The sequence below is a fragment of the Hippocampus bargibanti genome, linkage group LG07, assembly GCF_051943395.1.
Source record: "Hippocampus bargibanti isolate YZ-2025 linkage group LG07, ASM5194339v1, whole genome shotgun sequence".
Lineage (NCBI taxonomy): Eukaryota > Metazoa > Chordata > Actinopteri > Syngnathiformes > Syngnathidae > Hippocampus > Hippocampus bargibanti.
The window spans coordinates 7361533-7381833 of NC_142740.1; the positions used below are offsets into that span (position 1 = coordinate 7361533).

The following is a 20301-nucleotide window of genomic DNA, read 5'->3' on the forward strand; positions in this document are numbered from 1 at the left end:
ATGGTTAAATGCCCGTTCTCCATATTTACTTGTAGGGAACAACAGAAATGGCTAATTCTCCTCTGAGCCTCCAATGAGTTATCTATACCCTGGTCCGCAGACCTGATCCACTGGAGGAGGTCCTCAGAGAGATCAGGTAGGCACATTTTGAGATTAAAAAAAATTATGGGATCTTCAAAAGAATGGTAAAATCGAGCTAGTGAAGGGATACCAGAGTCGGAATGATGTGATTCGTCTTACAAGATGCAAGTACAGTGATACCTCAGTTTAAGAACGCTTTAGCTAACAAACTTTTCACCTTCACTTCACTTCACTTCACTTCATCCCATGGCCTAGAAGGCCGTAGGGGTGCCATGATGGACGTCTCGGCAGTCAGAGATCTCCAGCGCTCTCGGTCTTCGTGGGTAGCGCGGTCGTTGTTTTTCCGGGCCTCGGCCAATCCGGCATGAGTGATCCTGACTGTTTGTACATCATGACATTTCAGTAGGCAATTAAACTTGGTGGTGCCTATCTCCTCTCCAAGCTCTTCACCAGGAGTTCCGGAGCCCCCCTTACGGACATTAAATTCGCGAGAATATAATCTTGGCATACAAACTAGTTTTCGGGAAACATATGGAGCGCCACAATGGCTAGCGGAGTAGTTTTCCCCTGAATACCAAACCACATGGTTGAACAGAGCCACCGTGGCTGGCAGACTAGTTTTCCAAACCCACTTTCTTTGAGTGCACTCACTACAGACGTGGTTTGTTATCTAGTGGATACTTTTGCTTGACTGATGTTAAGCCGAAGAGGACACAAAAGAAAATTACGTTCGAGCAGAAAAAGGAGATAATTGAAAAAAAACAACAAGGTTGCGTTTGTATAACTTAGCGCCTCAGTACCAGTATGCTAAGTCAACCATTGCTATGTGTGGCTCAGGGTGTTTCTGTGTTGTCTAAGCAACGGTCTTAGGCAATAGAAGAGGTTGAAAAACTCCTCTTGATTTGGATTAACGAAAAGCAGCTAGCGAGTGAGGGTATTATTGCCGAGAGAGCACGGCAACTTCACTCAGATATCATCACGAGGCAACTACATCAACGACCATCGCAAAGGTCAATAAAACGACTTTATTATAAAGTACAGTTTATTTCTGTAATTACAATACAATAGTACATTTATTATACATAAAATAAGGTATATTTGTGTAGTTTTAAGGCTTATTTAGTCGAAAATTATGTTGTATGGGGAGATGGAAACGGATTATTCTCATTTTTAATGGTTTCCTATCGTAAATTAATGTTTGGAAGACAACCTTTTTGCCCTAGACACCCTTTCTGGGAACCAATTAAGTTCGTAAGCTGAGGTATCACTGGAGAAATATTTTGGACCAACGGGAGACACTTGACGGAGGATCGTCTGACTCCAAAGTCAAGCTCGTTACAATCGTATGAGTGAGATGTTCCTTGATTTCTTTCTGTCCTTTATGAGCTCTCGTCAAGTCACTTCAAGACATGGAGCTTGGTCACATCGCACCCACCGAGGACCCCTGGAGTGCCACTCTCGCCACACTCACAGAATCCCAAGCAGCCAAGACACTTGAAACGGGATCCCCCCGCTTGATCCTCTTCAGTATTGTCCATTAAAATGCCAGAGGTTTAACATGCATCACCTGACATTTCCACCAGCCGCTTCACAGTTAGAGGCGGCGGGCGGACAGTGGTGTTGTTTTTCATATAAAGTTCCCGAATGACGCTCGCAAGCAATGATTGTGGATTTACACCCCCCCCCCCCAAATATGAGAAAGTTCACCGTCCACCTGTCCATTACACAATGACTCAGACTTTTGACGTTCCTGGCAACGTATGGCAGTGCACCATTCCCCCAACACGTCATTTGGAAGGACTTAGTGTCTTTGGCGATGAATCGAGAAAAGTTTCTTAATGTCACGATCTGGTTGGCGACCAACGGGTGGCGCCGTCGGCCCCGCCGGCCCAGCCTGCACCTACACAGGTGTTGGTTGTTCCAATTAGTGGCAGTTAAAAGGACTCCCGCCACGACCATTTGTTGTCGGGTCATTATGTATGTGTATGTGTATTATATATGTGTTTGCTTCACCCTGTCAGATTTTGTTCCTGCTGACTTTATTTAATACAATTTGTCAATTACACCCTGCTGCTCCCTCCTGTCATGCTTTTTGTGGAGCCACCACCACCTTGCAGACCGCAACACTTAATGGTTTGCTAATTCATTCCCTTGTGGGCACCTGATCAGAAAAGGTCCCCACAAGTCCCATTTTGTACCTCATTGGTGTGAGCTGATTTGAAGTGGAAATGGGCTCACCTCTCGTTAGCGTAATTGGAAAAATTGTGGCTTTGTGTCTCTCTTCCCTAACCACCCTCATGGTCACGGTCTGCAAGGTGGTGATGGTGGTGGATCCCAAAAAAGCAGGTAGGAGGGAGCAGCACGGTGCAATTGACAAATTGTATTAAATAAAGTCAGCAGCAACAAAATCTGACAGGGTGAAGCAAACACATAAATGACCCGACAACAAACTAATTATCTAGCTATCTATCACTGATTGGAACGACCAACACCTGTGCAGGTGCAGGCGGGGCCGACAGCGCCAACCGTTGGTCACCAACCAGATCGTGACACTCACTTACTGTCGAATTAGAAATGAGGAATTTCTGTTGAGTTAACACACATCAGTGTGTTAACACACATCAGTGTGCCGGATGAGGCAAATCTACGTTTCAAATCATGACGAAGCAACCATCCTGTTACCTGAGAAGGGTTTCCATGTTCTCTCCGTGCCTGTATGGCTTTTCTCTGGGGTTAACAGTGCACTCTAAATCGTCTCTGGGTGTGACTGTGAGCGGTTGTTGAAGGTGCCCCCCTGCATCCCCTTGTCCAATGTCCGAAGACAGACGGGGTGGTCTCCAGCACCCCCCTGAAACTCTTGTGACGATACAGCGGCCCAGATCATGGATGGAATGACATGCTGTATGTGGAAGTTTGATACAATCTGGATTTTATTCTGGAGTAATTGGTAAAATACACTCATCGTTGCGTGAACGTGCTTGAATCATTTTAGTATGTACCCCCCTAGGCCTCCCCCAAGGAATTTTTGTGCTGGCTGATTTCCAATCCCACTTCAGCATCCTTAATGACCTTCCAGCGGCACCTCACGTCCCGCCTTGCATTGAAAAGCTCCGGTTGCTACGGCAACCCGTACTGCAGCTTTCTCTTCTCTTTCTTCTCTTTTGCAAATTCAAGACAGGATCGATTAGAGGACGTTTCTCGATTGTGCGCTCGACTCCCATCCCAGATCAGTGTAACTTCGTGTCTTAATTACAAATGCAGAGCGAATGATTCTATCCCAACAGTGTCGTTCAGGTAGAGGAACAAAGGTGAACCAGAACTGTTTGGGACAGATGTGGTAGTTCAACCGGAATTCCAGATCATAGATGAAGTCGTTCAAGTAGAGGACCAAAGATGCACCAGGCTGTTTAGGGCAGATGTGGTAGTTCAACCGGAATTCCAGAATATAGGTGAAGTCGTTCAGGTAGTGGACCAAAGATGGACTAGGACCGTTTGGGGCATATGTGGTAGGTCAACCGGAATTCCAGACCATATATAAAGTCGTTCAGGTAGAGGACCAAAGATGGACCAGGGCCGTTTAGAGCAGATGTGGTAGTCTACCAGAATTCCAGGTCATATATGAAGTCGTTCAGGTAGAGGAACATCAATTATTTGCCAAAATTTGGGGCGTTCACTTGGGGTGGCAAAGGCATCGGCTGAAGGCAGCCTCTCCACCCCTCGTGCGCGCATACAACTCACTCACTCTGCATCTATAGTGGAGTCAGACAGTGAGAAGGTCGGCGGGAGTTGGAGGGAGACGGTGGGTGGACATTGTCCTTGCAAAGGATCGTGCTACTTTGGTACTATGGACCCTCTGAGGAGATTTTCTTCAGCGCAGGAGCAGCGAGATCAAGACTGATCACGTAAATGGTAAGCTCTGCAGTGCCGGCATTGTGGAGGGCGGTGGGAGGAGTGGAGAGGGTATCTATCCTAGTTGAAGCGCGCACGGCAACATCTTGCGGCACACGTCTGCTGGGATGCACCGAGGTTGCTTCCGCGATCTGCCGTCTTTTTCTCCTCGGTGGGATTTTGTGACGGAGAACTCAAATCTAGCGGTGCGTCATTCACATTCCCTTCTGGGGGGGGGGGGGGGGGGATAATCTGATGCCTTGTGTGCGGGTATGGAACTGTAGTCTTTCTTTCATTTATTCATTATTATTGATGTATTTTATGGTTAGGTCATGCTAATACTGTACATTTCAAATAGTTTGGGGGTGGTTGTTGTTTCATTTAGTTTTTCCTATCGACCGGTGTTACACAATCCATCCGATTTCCATTCATTTGGAGTCAAGCTTGGCAGCAGAACAACAATACAGCGCAAGGCTATCTGGGTCATCGTTGCGATAAAGCGGGAGAAAAAATTGTCCACTGTCAAAAGGGCAAGAGAAAAAGACCTCGTCTTGATTTTCAAGGCATGTGAAAGACTTTCAGCCAAATGGGAAATTTACCCAGAAAAATTCTGACATCCAAAGTCTAAAAGAAGTAGAAATGCCACAAAACCTGGTCCAAATGAAGCCTCAGTTGTTGTCCCTGACAACAACAAAAAAGGGGGGTTCTGGCCGGGTTATTGGAGAGTAGGACAGTCAAGTTGCCAAGTTCTTCTTGGTGGACAAAGACCAAGCACTCGTTTCTTTTACTTGGCTTGAATCCTGGCATCAGGTCCCCCCCGGCCCCCCTAGTACTTGTGTTGGATCATCAAACCAGCAGATCTTCATGAACTGACCCATTACCTTCTCACTTCATTTGATCCCACACAGTGACAAAATTAACTCAGGTTTGCTGTGGAGACCGAAATCAAGCAACCTTTGTTTTTGGTCCACGGAGGCCAACATTTTCTGGGTTATCATTTTTCTTCATTCTGCATTTGTTGTTGTGTTCAGAAACCAAGGTGAGCTGTTCTGCTCCTGCTCCTGTTCCGGCTTCTGTCCCTGCTATTCTTTCTGTTCCGGTTCCTGCTCTTCCTTTTGTTCCTGTTCCGGGTATTCCTTCTATTCCTGTTATTATTACTATTACTATTACTATTACTATTACTATTACTATTACTATTACTATTACTATTACTATTACTATTACTATTACTATTACGATTACTTCTGTTCCTGCTTCCTGCTATTCCCTCTTCATGTTCTTGGCATTCCTTCTGTTCCTGTTCCGGCTATTCCTTCTCTTCCTGCTATTCATTCTGTTCCTGTTCCTGATATTTCTTCTTTTCCTGCTATTCCCTCTGTTCCTGTTCCTGACCTTCCTTCTGTTCCTGTTCCGGCTATTTCGTCTGTTCCTGATATTCCTTCTGTTCCTACTATTCCTTCTGTTCCTGCTATTCCTTCTGTTCCCGTTCCGACTATTCCTTCTGTTCCTGTCCCTGTTATTCCTTATATTCCTGCTATTCCTGTTCCGGCTATTACTTCTGTTCCTGCTCTTACTTCTGTTCCTGTTCCTGATATTCCTTCTGTTCCTGCTATTCCTTCTGTTCTTCTTCATGCTATTTCTTCTGTTCCTGTTCCTGATATTCATTCTGACCCTGTTCCTGATATCCCTTCTATTCCTGCTATTCCTCTGTTCCTGTTCCTGCTATTACTTCTGTTCCTGTTCCTGTTATTCCTTATGTTCCTGCTATTCCTGTTCCGGCTATTACTTATGTTCCTGCTCTTACTTCTGTTCCTGTTCCTGATATTCCTTGTGTTCCTGTTCCTGTTATTCCTTATGTTTCTGCTATTCATTCTTTTCCTGTTCCGGCTATTCCCTCTGTTCCTGCTCTTCTGTTCCTGTTCCTGATATCGCTTCTGTTCCGGATATTCTTCTGTTCCTCTTCCTGCTATTCCTTCTGTTCCGGTTCCTGCTATTGCTTCTGTTCCGGTTCCTGATATTCCTTCTGTTCCTGTTCCTGTTATTCATTCTGTTCGTGCTATTCATTCTGTTCCTGATATTTCTTCTGTTCCTGATATTTCTTCTGTTCCTTTCCCTGCTATTCCTTTTGTTCCTGTTCCTTCCGACTCCATAGCCATTTGCGAGTTGAATCGGAAACTCGGCATAAAGCGACAAAATGTTGACCGCCGGCTCCAGTCCACTGGTCTGCGCCTTCCTTCTCCTCCAGTTGCCGGTAAGCACGAAGGTACTTTCGCATCACCTCCACCTTGTACGTGAGGCTGATGTGATTTGTTCCTGTCTGTTTGCAGGATGACTCCAAATGTTTATGCTAATGACAGCACGAGGGAGGTGTGCGAGGAAATAACGAGAGTTTATGTCCTGTCTTTATGGGCACTGCCTCCCAACACACACTCAGGGGGAGGGACGGGGGAATACAAGGTGTTAACCTCTCGGCTCAACATGACCTGAATTGCTAAGAGGAACCAGATGAGATTTTCTGCCTGCGCACGGAGGTTGTTTGGACTGGCCGCAAGCCCTGCCAAATAATTCAACCGGCCTCAGAGTGAATTACCCACACTTGGTCCATTAGTCAAAGAGATTGCAAGGGTGCTGAAGTCCGAGAGCCTCTTTTTGGGTGTCTCCCTGCATCTAGACACCCAATTCAAATGATCAGGGTTCCGAGCAGACTTGAATCGGGTTTGTTGGAGGAGGGTGGCGACGAACGCAGGCAGGACTAGGCCTCGGGCGGGATCGCATGCCAAATCCCAACCAGAGACGCGCTAGGCTTTGTCCCAGCGTAAAGCCGCGGCATCGCGCAGCTGTTGTGCTCAGCTCCAAGGAGGGAAGAATCTTTGGTTCGCCGTGGCCTCTCGTCCAAAATCGCACCGAGGTCGCGCGGGATCATCCGCATTGTCAAAGCGGCCTTGCACTTCCAATAGACAGCCAATGGCAGCTAATATTAGCCAAAACGGATGCCTTAAAAGACAACCGACGCCTCCGTCAAGTTGTGTCCATAATTTGTAAAATCACTTCAAATGATTTCCACTGAGCGTATTTTACAAAGATTCCACCACATATAGCTATATTTTACGTTTTAAGACTCGCGCTGAATATCCCCTGCGTGACGTCACATTTGGAACGCCCCAAACCGAGAAAGCGACACACAATGCATTTTGCGGTACTTTGTTTGGTCTGAAAACTTTGTTTTGATCCGTGTTGATGCGAAATTAGAAGGAAAACACATAAATAAGGCGATGATGAATCGTTGTGTGTTGCACCAAGACTACTATTTGATATTCGCTGACACAAATTCCCAGCAGACAAATCAGCCCATTTCCAACGGAGCTTGAGCGCCATCTTCTGCATTTTCTGGGACGCTACATTGCTGTCATTCACGGCTCAAGTTGATAAGGGAGGACTCCTTTAATCGATTGCAAACATTTATGCTTTCCTCTTCAGAACTATTTGAGTCATATTCATAACTGGATGAGTAACAAGAAAGCATCTTCTCCGTGAGCCCATTGTTTTGTTTCTTGAGCAAGGCAAGACGACTTGGCGTGACGTCACGAACTGGGGGCGGGACTTTCTGAAAATCCCCAGTTTTGAGCTGATTTGTGGCAGATTTTGGAGACTTTAAGTCATTTTTATTGGTGTTTTGCATTTGACTAAAAATATCAGCCTGCGTGTTTTGGGTATTTTAGATGCTATAAAACGTCTTTCTGATGTCAGTTAGGAAACAAAAAAATGGTGTCGGTTGTCCTTTAAGCAGTGTCTGAAACTCATGACAAAAAGTTACCGGACACCAGGGCAGACAACTCTGAAAAGTTGCCTGCTCCATTTTTCACAACTTGAAACACAATAAGACGACTAATTGCAAAAAAAACATTGTTGCAATGTATAAAGATTTTTTTAGTTAAGTATATACCTACCACAAATGCTCCCTTGCTTAATTTATGGTAAATATCCATTGCTGAAGATTTTGCTCCAGTTGTCATTTGTCCATACACTGTTCATCGTGGTGCACAATGCAATGTTTGCGTTGCGTCTGCTACATGCCAATGTGAACTACACTTTCTAAGCCTTTCAAAACTCTCAAGGTCACTTTACAGTCACGGGATAATGTACGTTTAAGTTTTGTAGCGTCATAAATTTAGCTAGCATCTTTTGAATCTTTCTTCTGGGGCTGAGGTTCTACTTTGGAAAATGATATGCAAATGCAAGACCTTATAACGCTCGGAAAAGTCTGAAGCACGAAGCAGGCTTCTGATTGACTGCCGTGCAGAGTGTGCAAATTGGCAAACGAACCGAAATTCAGAAATTTCCAAAACGAACATTTCGAAATCGGAATAATTTATTCAGATTTCGAAAGCTTTGTTCAAACGTTTGCTTTATTGAATAAAGCAAATGTTTTATTTGAAAAAAAATCTTTTGTTTTTTTTGTTTTTTTTTCTGGAAGAAGTTGTTGGTCACCCGGGCGGAGACGTTTTGTACACCCGATGTAAAAGTTGCACGCCCCAGGCGTCCGGGCAGACGTTATTTCAGACACCGCCTGAAGATATGACTTCTTTGTCTCGCCGCCGCTGTTCCTTTGGATAGATTTCGCGCCAGCAAATCCCCTCCAACTGCGTCATCAAGAGGGAAGAGGAGAAATGCTCTGAGATGATGGACTTGGATGACCGAGGGAATGATTCCCAATTGGGTAAGTCCAGGCGAGTATCTGCTTCAAACCACAAAGCCACAAACGCCTTTATTAGTTGATCGATACCAAACATTTCCAACGTTACGGCCTGCAAAAAAAAACTATTGGAACAGTCCAAGAAACCCATAGCGGTGTTGTGTCTCCAGGGTGTCCTTGGATGTGGGACAACCTGACGTGTTGGCAACCCGCCGTCATTGGCGATGTGGTCCAGGTCAACTGTCCTGAACTCTTCTCGCAGTTCATGAGCGAAGACGACCACGGTGAGTCACTTCAGTGGACCATTTCAACCTTTAAAATGTATTCACAACATATTATGAAGATAAATGGTGTTATTTTTTGGAACCATAAATCACGGGTGTCCAAGTCAAGGCCCGGGGACCAAATCTGGCCCCCCCATATCAATCTTTGCCCCCGCCAAAGAAAATCAAACTTGTGAAATTCCATGCTCATCTATCAAGCTAGCAAGCGGTCGAGCTAGTTAGCAGTCGAGCTAGCTACTTTTAAAAATTTTCACGACATATTTTTAAGATAAATCGTGTTATTTTTTGTCACAATAAATCGCAGGTGTCCAAGTCAAGGCCAGGGGACCAAATCTGGCCCGCAATATCAATCTATTCGGCCCGCCAAAGCAAATTAAACTTGTGAAATTCCATGCTCATCTATCTAACTAGCTGGCGGTCGAGCTAGCTTGCAGTCGAACTAGCTAGCAGTTGAGCTAGCTTCTTCTTTTCCTTTCGGCTTTTTCCTTCAGGGGTCGCCACAGCGAATCAATGTCCTCCATCTATCCCGGTTTTGTGCACCCTCTTCTCTCACACCAGCTACCTTCATGTCCTCTTTGACTGCATCCATAAACCTCCTCTTCGGTCTTCCTCTCGGTCTCCTGCCTGGCAGTTCAAGGTTCAGCATCCTTTTCCGGATATAGTCACTCTCTCTCCTCTGGACATGTCCAAACCATCTCAGTATGGCCTCTCTGACTTTCTCTCCAAAGCCTCTAATATGAGTTGTCCCTCTATTGTACTCAATCCTGATCCTATCCAACCTGGTCACTCCCAAAGAAAACCTCAACATCTTTAGCTCTGCTACCTCCAGCTCTGCTTCCTGTCTTTTCTTCAGTGGCACTGTCTGCAGTCCAAACATCATGGCTGGTCTCACCACTGTTGTATACACTTTTCCTTTCATCCTAGCTGAAGCCCTTCTATCACACATCACACCTGACATTTTTCTCCAGCCGCTCCAGCCTGCCTGGACACGCTTCTTCTCCTCTTTTCCACAGTCTCCATTGCTCTGGACAGTTGACCCCAAGTACCTAAAATCCTCCACCTTCTTTATCTCTTCCCCCTGTAGCATCACTCTTGCATTTGGATCCCTCTCATTCACACACATATATTCCGTCTTGCTGCGACTGATCTTCATTCCTCTCCTTTCCAGGGCATATCTCCACATCTCGAGTTTCTCCGCCACCTGATCCCCGTTCTCGCTCCAGATCACAATGTCATCTGCAAACATCATGGTCCAAGGAGATTCTTGTCTAACATCGTCTGTCAGCCTGTCCATTACCATAGCAAACAAGAAGGGGCTCAGAGCTGACCCCTGGTGGAGTCCCACCTCCACCTTGAATTCCTCAGTCATACCGACAGCACACCTCACAACTGTCTTACAGTCATGATACATAATTTTAATTTAGAACAGTTTCTTATCTTACAGACAGTGTATTGTCAGTGTTCAAGTACCTGACATGTTTCGGCGTCTACTTCCGCCTTTGTCAGAGAAGAAGAGAAGAGACAATACACTGTCTGTAAGATAAGAATCTGTTTTAAATTACTACATATCAAGTAGTCAGGATGAACTTAATACAAGTAGTCATGATACATGTCTTGCACCGCTCTGACATACTTTTCTGTCACTCCAGACTTCCTCATGCAATACCAAGCAGTTGAGCTAGCTACTTTTCATTTTTTTCACGACATATTTTGAAGATAATTGGTGTTATTTTTCGTCACAATACATCACAGGAGTCCAAGTGAACGCCCGGGAACCAAATCTGGCCCGCCATATCAATTTATTTGGCCCGCCAAAGCAAATCAAACTTGTGAAATTCCATGCTCATCTATCAAACTAGCTAGCGGTCGAGCTAGCTAGCAGTCGTGCTAGCGATCAGACGAGCTATCAAGCAAGCGTACTAGCTGGCTCTCTTTTTATTCAGCTAGCTGGCTAATCCCTGACACCACAGATGTTCAAATCCAGGTCCGAGGGCCAAATCTGACACCCTTGATTTAAATGATTTCTGCATTAAAAAATGCGGAACATCCTGAAAACATTTACAAGTTGTTGAAAATGAACAATCCATTGATCTTACAGTGGCGATTGTATCGGTGTCAACAACAGCAATATGTGCCCCGTAGTTTGTTTGGTATCGGATCACTGGCAAACTAATTAAATAAAAGATTAGCACGGAGCAACGGTTTCATTGTCCGTGTTTATAAAATGCTTAGTGTAAAAGAATACAGGAAATGAAAAGAATCCCGCCTGTCCGGTGAACGTTAATACAACTCGGCACTGTTATATTGCTATGAATTAACGGCTTGAACCGTTTCTACTTTGACGTAGCGAGCTAAGCTAGTTCTTGAAAAGTGAAGCGGTATGGGGGTGTATGATTTGGTTTGTATTTGCAGAGTTGGGCAAAGTGAGTCGCAACTGTACAGAGTTCGGCTGGTCTGAGACGTTTCCTCACTACATCGACGCTTGCTTCTATGAAGAAGGCAACAACACTCATCCGGTTGGTATACCAAGGCACCCACGTAAATGCCACCCAAGCGCGTTACGTTTCCAAATTGGTGATCTTACGCGACTGTCATTTCAAGAATTTAAAATTTTAAGGAATTCCCAAATGAAAGTGCATGAGAAATTCTCTACTACTTAATGGACACATTACTATTAACTCATTCACTGCCATTCCCGAATATATTTTTGGTTTTTCTTGCGGGGGAGGGTGGTGCGGATAAAGCGCTGGTCAGACCTCTGGCAAAGTTTTTCCCTCCTGCGAGGGGGCAGCATTTGCCTTTTGTCCAAGTTCGTGCTTTGTTACAGGTTCAGCTGTTGTATTTTGTACATCCGCCCCCATTTCAATCTCAGATAACTCCAGCCCCATATCACTTAGGAATTAACTATTGTTTTCTGATAATGAGAGAATCTAAGGTTTCTTACTCTGAATTGAATGTTTATGTAGTACTAAAATTTAATATTCTGTGGGTCCTGCAATTTGAGTGAAAATGACAAAAACCCTGGAACATCATCTTGCAGTGAATGAATTAAAGGACAATCGACGTCTCCGGACAAGTTGTGTCCATAATTTGTAAAATGGCTTCGAATGACTTCTACTGAGCGCATTTTACAAAGATTCCACCGCATATAGCTATATTTTACGTTTTAAGACTCGCGCTGAATATTCAGGAAGTCTTGTTTTTGAGTTAGTGACGAGCCCGTACGTGACGTCACTAAAGGACCGTCCTTTACCGTAAAAATGACGCGTTGTAGCGGTTCTTCCATCACGCCAATGTATTTTGCTGTACTTGTTTGGTCTGGGGACCTCGTGTTGCACCCAAAAGCCGCCAGAAGGCCAGAAGAGGGCGTACAAGCGCCATATAAGGAATTTATCAGCCTGTGGAAACGGAGGTGACCACAGGAGGTCGTCCTTTTGTGCCTCTTTTTTTGGGTGAGAGATTTTCCCCAATGTTGCCTCAAAATGGCACAAATAAATTCTTTAATCGATTGCAAACATGTATGCTTTCCTCTTCATGTCATGATCTGGTTGGCGACCAACGAGGGGCGCTGTCGGCCCCACCTGCACCTGCACAGGTGCTGGTCGTCCCAATCAGTGGCGAACTGCCACGTTCAGATTGGCGACCAACGGGTAGTGACGTCAGCCCTGCCTGCGGCCTTGCAGATGCTGGTCTTTTTAATCAGTGACACTGAAAAGGACTCCCCGCACGACCATCCGGGGTCGGTTCATTGTTGCATGCTTTGTCTGCATTTGCATGCATTGTAATGCTGTGCATGTGTTTGTTTAACCTTGGCGGACTTTTACACTTGGTTTTCCTTTGATACTTTTTTCTGTTCAGAACATTTTGATGTTTTACATTTTTGTTCCTGCTGACCTTTATTTTAATACAATTTGTCAAACAACCTCCTGCTACCTCCTACCTGCTTTTTGGGATCCGCACCCGCCATCACCACCTTGCAAAACGTGACACTTCAGAACTATTTGAATTATATTCATCACTGGATGTGGAACAAGAATGCATATTCTCCGAATCTGAAGCCATTGTTTTGATTCACTAGCAATGCAAGACGTCCTGGCGTGACGTCACGAACTGGGGGCGGGACTTTCTGAAAATGCCCAATTCGCAGCTCAATTTTTTGCAGATTTTGGACACTTTAAGTCATTTTTATTGGTGTTTTGCGTTTGACTAAAAATATCATACTGCGTGTTTTGGGTATTTTAGATTAAACGTTTTTTGTTTTTTTTTTTCCAAGATGGCGCCTGAGTAGGCAGCCATCAGCAAGTGCTCTCACGAGCCTTGCTTTTTTTGTTGTTTTTGTCTTGTTATTGTGTTTTCTTTTGTCACTTTATGTTGTTGTGGGTCACATGGAACGGATACAGATTGTTTTTCAGCATTTTTGGCCACGACGATCATCAAGGAGGAGACTGTGCTGAGCGGTTGTGCCTTTCGGGAGCATGAATATGCCAGTACTGTTTTTGAATGGGAGGAATGTCGGAGCCATTTGACTGCCATCGCTGGACACCAAAGGGGCCATTGTGCTTTTTTGCGCCTGTAATGGGCAGCATCTTCACAGCCCCGCTTTGTTCAGCGGAAAGGTCAGTGCTGTTGGACAATCTGCGGTTGGATGGATGCATGGCTTGAGGAGCCCGCGAGAAGAAGAAAGCAGCGTCAGCGCAGAGCGCCGATGCGTATGTGGAACTGTCGCGGCTTGGAATTGAAGCGGATTTATGTGGGACAGGAGATGTGAGACAATGTCTTTTCGTCAATGGATGCTACAGCTTCGTGTTTGCTTTCAACATTTAGCTTGTAGTAGACGTACAAATTCCACCATGACGTCCCTGATCCACTGCTGACATGGATGTTTTGATCCTCTCCTCTTTTAACTAGAACTGCTTCATGTCATCACAAAGAGGGTACAGCAAGCCCTGAAGAATGAATGACTCTGTGTCTTTGTGTTGTCATATTTGTTATTTTTTCACATTTTTTTTCCCAAGATGGCGGCGCGTGAACACGCAGCGGCTCCCCTCTAGCGGCAAATTGGTGTTTTCATGTTTATTATGTTTGTTAAAGTAATTATAAGTGCCTTGCATGCTGGGTCAGAGAGGACAGTAATTTCATCTGTGCTGTATGTCATGCATATTAGCATATTTGACAATAAAGCTGACTTTGACTTTTTGACTTTGACTTTTTTTCTGGTGTCAGTTAAAAAACAAAAAAGTCTCGTCGGTTGTCCTTTAAGGGTTGGCTTTCAAATTCGACGAGCCTTTTCTGCTTTCTGTGCAGAAATGTATCACAGGTAACATCCAACTTATGGCCAGCTCGACTTACGACCACCCTTACTTACGACCATGACCTCCAGACCCTATTTTTTAAATTTTGAATTCTACGTCTGGCACCGCAACGTGCTAGCAGGCCGGCAACGCGTAGGACAATGTTGGCCAGCCAGCCAGCATCTCACTCTCGCACAGCAATCAACCATGTAATGGCACCAGAGGGGGGGAGTTTTTACCTGTATTCGGATTTTCGGATTTTACCTGTATTTTTTTCTTCTCCTTTTCCCAAACAGGACATGTACTACGCATCGGTGAAGGCACTCTATACGGTTGGCTACAGTACATCTTTGCTATCGCTCACCACGGCCGTGGTCATCCTCTGCAGGTTCAGGTGAGGGAACAAATGGATTCTTTTTTTTCACCAATGATGCAACAACCTTGGGACCTGATCAAAAACCTTCTTTTCGCCTCCAGGAAGCTACGTTGCACGAGGAACTTCATCCACATGAACCTATTCTTGTCGTTCATCTTGAGAGCCATTTCCGTCTTCATCAAAGATGGCGTCCTGTACGCCCAGGAGGACAGCGAGCACTGCTTCATCCGTACCGTGAGTGTACGCCGTGACGGTCGCATCGTCCGGAGTCTTGCTAAGACGCGTCTGGCGAATCCTCCCCGAAGTTGGAATGCCGGGCGGTGGTGATCTTCTTCCATTACTGCGTCCTCTCCAACTACTTCTGGTTGTTCATCGAGGGCCTTTATCTCTTCACGTTATTGGTGGAGACTTTCTTCCCCGAGAAGCGATATTTCTACTGCTACATCGTCATCGGCTGGGGTGAGCCCGCCGACGTCACGGGCCGCTTTTTCGCTACCCTTCATATGACCCAACGAAATTCCATCATAGGAACGCCGACCTTGTGCGTCGCCGTCTGGGCGGCGCTGAGGCTGCATTTTGACGACGTTGGGTAAGGAGAAGCTCCCGAGACGCGACGATGCCGAGGTGTTGATTTTTCAGTCTTCTTGTTCTTCTTTTCATTTAAGATGTTGGGACATGAATGACAAGGCTGCCATCTGGTGGGTGATCAAGGGACCTGTTTTGGCTTCAATCATGGTGCGCTTTTTGACTTCATAATAATAATAATAATACTACTACTACTACTACTACTACTACTACTACTACTACTACTACTACTAATAATAATAATAATAATAATAATAATAATAATAATAATAATAATAATAATAATAATAATAATAATAATAATAATAATAGGGTGGCCCGGTAGTTCAGTGGTTAGCACAACGGCTTCACAGTGCAGAGGTCACCGGTTCGCGTCCCGGTCCGGCCTCCCTGTGTGGAGTTTGCATGTTCTCCCCGGACCCGCGTGGGTTTCTTCCGGGTCCTCCGGTTTCCTCCCACACTCAAAAAACATGCATGGCAGGCAGATTGACCGCTCCAAATTGTCCCTAGGTGTGAGTGTGAGAGTGACTGTTGTACGTCTTCGTGTGCCCTGCGATTGGCTGGCAACCAATTCAGGGTGTCCCCCGCCTCGTGCCCGAAGACAGCTGAGATAGGCTCCAGCAACCCCCGCTACCCTAATGAGGAATAAGCGGCACGGAAAATGAGATGAGAGATGAGATAATAATAATAATAATAATAATAATAATAATACATTTAACTAATAAGCACATTTTATAATGGTCCTGCCAATGTATGTATTTATTTATTTATTTATTTATTGGATGGTTTATTTGTCTATTTACTTAGTTTTTCACTTATTTATTTCTTTGTGTTTATTTGTTCATTTATTTGTCTGACTATTTATTAATTTGTTTGTGTGTTTATCTATTTGCATTTGTATTTATTTATTTATTTATCTATCTATTTATTTGTGTGTTTATTTATTTATTTGGTTGTTTATTCGTCCGCCTTATTTATTTGTGTACTATTTATGTATGTATGTATGTATGTATGTATGTATGTATGTATGTATGTATGTATGTATGTATGTATGTAGGTAGGTATGCATGTAGGTAGGTAGGTATGCATGTAGGTATGCATGTGTGTATGTGTGTATGTATGTATTTACTTATTTATTTGTGTGTTTATTTATTTCTTCATCTATTTATTTAGTTGGGTGTTTATTTCTTTATTTATTTATCAATTTATTTATGTATGTGTTTATAATAAATAATAATAATACATTTTATTTCAAGCGCCTTTCAAAACACCCAAGGATTTATTTATCGATTTATTTGTGTGGTTATTTATTTGTTTGTGTGTTTGTTTATTTATTTGTGTTGGTTTGTATTTGTTTATTTACTTGTTTATTTATTTGTTTCTTTATTTATTAGTTCATCTATTTATGTAATTGTGTGGTTATTTCTTTTTTTGTTTGTGTATTTATTTATTTGTGTGGTTATTTATTTATTTGTTTATTCATTTATTCACTTGTTTATATATTTTTTTGTTTATACGTTGATTTGATTGTTTTTCATATGGTATATTAAAGAATGAATGAATTAATTATGTTTTCAATTTGTTTTAAGATCAACTTTGTGCTCTTTATTGGCATCATCGTCATCCTCGTTCAGAAACTTCAGTCCCCAGATATCGGAGGAAATGAATCCAGCATTTACCTGTAAGTGTCATTTTAAACGTTTTTCCAAACACTTGTTTTTGATAGCTCACGGATTTTATTTTAACCAATCACGTGACCAAAAGATGTGCCGTGACCCGCGTCAAGATTGAGATATTGTATATGTGAATGTAATGTAATGGTCATTTTTCAAAATAAAAGATTTTGGATTCCAAAATAAATAAATGGATGCCATGTTGTAAACCATGCCACTGAAAATGTTTGATTTATTTATATATTTTTGCTTTACAACAGGAGGTTGGCGCGCTCCACTCTGCTGCTGATTCCACTTTTTGGGATCCACTACACAGTGTTCGCTTTCTCTCCCGAGAACGTCAGCAAGAGGGAGCGTCTCGTCTTTGAACTCGGCTTGGGATCCTTTCAGGTTCGTTTTTCACATTTTAGTATTTTTTCATCTGGGGAAAGTTTCATGAAAATCGTCCACATTTTGCGATTGGTGGTGTCCCCCACCTAGTGCCCGAATCATTTGACGTCTGTGTTCTTTCAGGGGCTTGTGGTGGCTGTCCTCTACTGCTTCCTGAATGGAGAGGTAAGTTCCCCCCGCTAATAGAAAGCTAAAAGATAGCTAGCAAGGCCTTCACTCAACCCAGAAGTAACTCAGATACAAAGCGAGCTATCTAATAAACAGCCAATAGATAGCTAAGTAACTCGGAAAGAAAGCTAAATAGCTAATAAAAAGCTGACAGATACCTAGGTAGACCTTCACACAACCCGGAAGTAACTCAAGATAGAAAACTAGCTAGCTAATAAGGAGCTAATAGATAGCTAAGTAACTGGGATAGAAAGCTAGATAGGTAATAGAAAGCTAACAGATCGCTAGCTAGGACTTCATTCAACCCGGAAGTAACTCAGGTAGGAATCTACCTAGCTAAGAGACAGCTAATAGATAGCTAAGTAACTCAGATAAAAAGCTAGCTCGCTAATAGATAGCTAACATATAGCTAGCTAGGCCTTCACTCAACCCGGAAGTAACTCGGATAGAAAGCTAACAAGATAATAGATAGCTAACAGATAGCTAGCTAGGCCTTCACTCAACCCAGAAGTAACTCAGATAGAAAGCGAGTTAGCTAATAGCTCACAGATAGATAGCAAGGCCTTCACTCAACCCGGAAGTCACTCAGATAGAAAGCTAGCTAGCTAATAGACAGCTAATAGATAGCTAAGTAACTCAGATTGAAAGCTAGGTAGCTAATAGATAGCCAACAGATAGTTAGCTAGGACTTCACTCAACCTGGAACTTTTTCCCCCCCTACCCCAAGGTGCAATCGGAGATCAAGAGGAAATGGCGCAGCTGGACAGTGAACAGATACTTTGCGGTGGATCCGAAACAGCGGCACCCTTCTCTCGCCAGCAGCGGCGTCAACGGGGGCACCCAGCTGTCCATCCTCAGCAAGAGCAGCTCGCAGATCCGCATGTCTGGTCTGCAGGCCGAGACCCCCACCACTTGAGATGGACAGCAGGCAGGCGGCTCTTTTTCGCTTTTTCTGTTTTGTTGACGACATCGTGACGCTCATCTCAGAGGACCAGTTGTCATAAGCTTTTGCCGTCTGCTTGGACTCCACAATTTATTTATTTTTTTATAATTTTTTTATGGAGTCTGTTGGGGGACCCGCAGCACTCTGACTTCATCTTCAGATTTTCAAGAAGCAAACAAATCCAGATGTAAAATGATGTGGAAAATATAGATATATCAACTGTGATTATTGATAGTATTTTTAAAATGTTGGTTTCAGTTATAACGGGCCTCCAAGGGAAACGCTAATTTGACAAAAATGAGTTTGACACCCCTCCCTGTGTTATTTATTATTATTATTATTATTATTATTATTATTATTATTATTATTATTATTATTATTATCGTAATAATAATACTTTTCTTTATTTATTATAATTATTATTTTCAAACTTTTCAATAATAATAATAATACATTTAATTTACAAGCGCCTTTCTGAACACCCAAGGACACTTTACAATAAAACAACAATACATAAAACAATAAAAGCGGCTGAAAGTTCTGCACCGCATCGTGGTGAGACGGGCAGAGGGCATACAGAGGTGGAGGGAGGATGAAGATCTGAGGGCCCGAGAGAGAACGGAGATTTGAAGTAGGTCAGACAGAATAGGGGGGATGCAAGGTTATGAATTGCTTGAAGTGTAAACAGAAGAATCTTGAAATCAATACGAAGTTTAACAGGGAGCCAGTGGAGCTGCTGGAGGACAGGAGGAGGGGGTTTTATTGATGATCCAGGCTGAGGAATTTTGGACTACAGTGATACCTCGGTTATCGACCATAATCCGTTCCAGAACCCTGTTCGAAAAGCGATTTGTTCGAACACCGAAACCATTTTCCCATTACAAATAATGTAAATCGTTTTAATCCGTTCCAACACCCTGAATATTTACCTTTTTAGTACAGTATTTTATACATTATTTTATGCATGAAATTGCACATGAAAATGCTGACCAACACATAAAAAGCAATGTATATCTCAGAAAATGTTAAGCAAAATGGCAAAGACACAAATAACCTAAACATAAATGTAACCCAGGCTAATTGTACATTCGGAAAGAAAATAATTATGAATAGGATTTTTTTACCTTTGTGGTGGTCAGCAGAAGGCGCTGGTGGACGGAGGAAGGAAATTTATTTTTTGGAAGGAGTCCCCTTCCATAAAAACTTCGGGGAGCTCTTCTGTCTGAGGGGTGCTCACACATTCAAATCCCTTTGCTCCTGTCACGTGCGAGTTGACAGCGGGGGAGGGGGGGGCCCTCTCCCGGCCGCCCTCCACCTGCTGTCAATTCTCTAATCACGGACACGAGGCATGTATACGGTTCGCGATCACCTCGCCAATGCCGGATGATTGACTCGCGAGTGTTTCCGGTCCAAGGTATTTTCCCTGCGTCCCGTAAATTTATGTCATCTTCCGAGATTGCGCAATTTTGCACCCTCGTGTGCCATTTGCTTTTTGGTGTAGTAAGCGGGTCGGATCACCCCCTGCCTTCTTACTCGCTGTGTTTTCTTTTATTTGTGAATAAACATCCTGCTTGGTGAGTACGTCTCTGCTGCCTGCTTTGGGATCCCAAACATTCCATTACGTTCCGACGAGTCAGCTGCCGTCACTCTCGCTCGGAACGTGACAGCTACGGATGACTCCAGGATGCTACAGGATGTTCTTTTCTCTTAAAATATCTATCCAATGACACTTGCTCTCACTCCCACAGCCACATCACTAAATTTCACAGCCTCCCTATTCCTTAATATCGTACTGATCGTAGATTTCGCCATGCTGTATTCCCTAGCCATATCAGACACTCGCACACCTCCTTCATATTTTGCGATTATTTCTTTCTTAAATGCAATAGTTGTACGCACTACTTTTTTTTCACTTGTAGCTGCACTTAC

General features: G+C 43.6%; 1 protein-coding gene across 11 annotated transcripts; it reads left to right on the forward strand.

The window, feature by feature from the left end:
* Positions 1 to 3319: 3319 nt before the first annotated feature.
* LOC148895326 (pituitary adenylate cyclase-activating polypeptide type I receptor-like) lies at positions 3320 to 19967 on the forward strand. Of its 11 annotated transcripts, XM_089000879.1 has the most exons (15): positions 3322 to 3990; positions 5001 to 5099; positions 6122 to 6220; positions 6297 to 6336; positions 8584 to 8686; positions 8833 to 8946; positions 11359 to 11462; positions 14534 to 14631; positions 14715 to 14847; positions 14919 to 15202; positions 15279 to 15348; positions 16788 to 16879; positions 17132 to 17261; positions 17385 to 17426; positions 18157 to 19967. In XM_089000879.1, the coding sequence occupies exons 4-15, from the start codon at positions 6298 to 6300 to the stop codon at positions 18343 to 18345; spliced, it is 1398 nt and encodes a 465-aa protein (XP_088857005.1). In that variant the 5' UTR covers positions 3322 to 3990; positions 5001 to 5099; positions 6122 to 6220; position 6297; the 3' UTR covers positions 18346 to 19967. The 11 variants fall into 11 exon arrangements, with proteins under 11 accessions (XP_088856998.1, XP_088856999.1, XP_088857005.1 ...); XM_089000872.1 differs by lacking the exon at positions 6297 to 6336 and having other exon boundaries at positions 3320 to 3990; positions 6122 to 6232; XM_089000877.1 differs by lacking the exon at positions 6297 to 6336 and having other exon boundaries at positions 3323 to 3990.
* Positions 19968 to 20301: the final 334 nt, after the last annotated feature.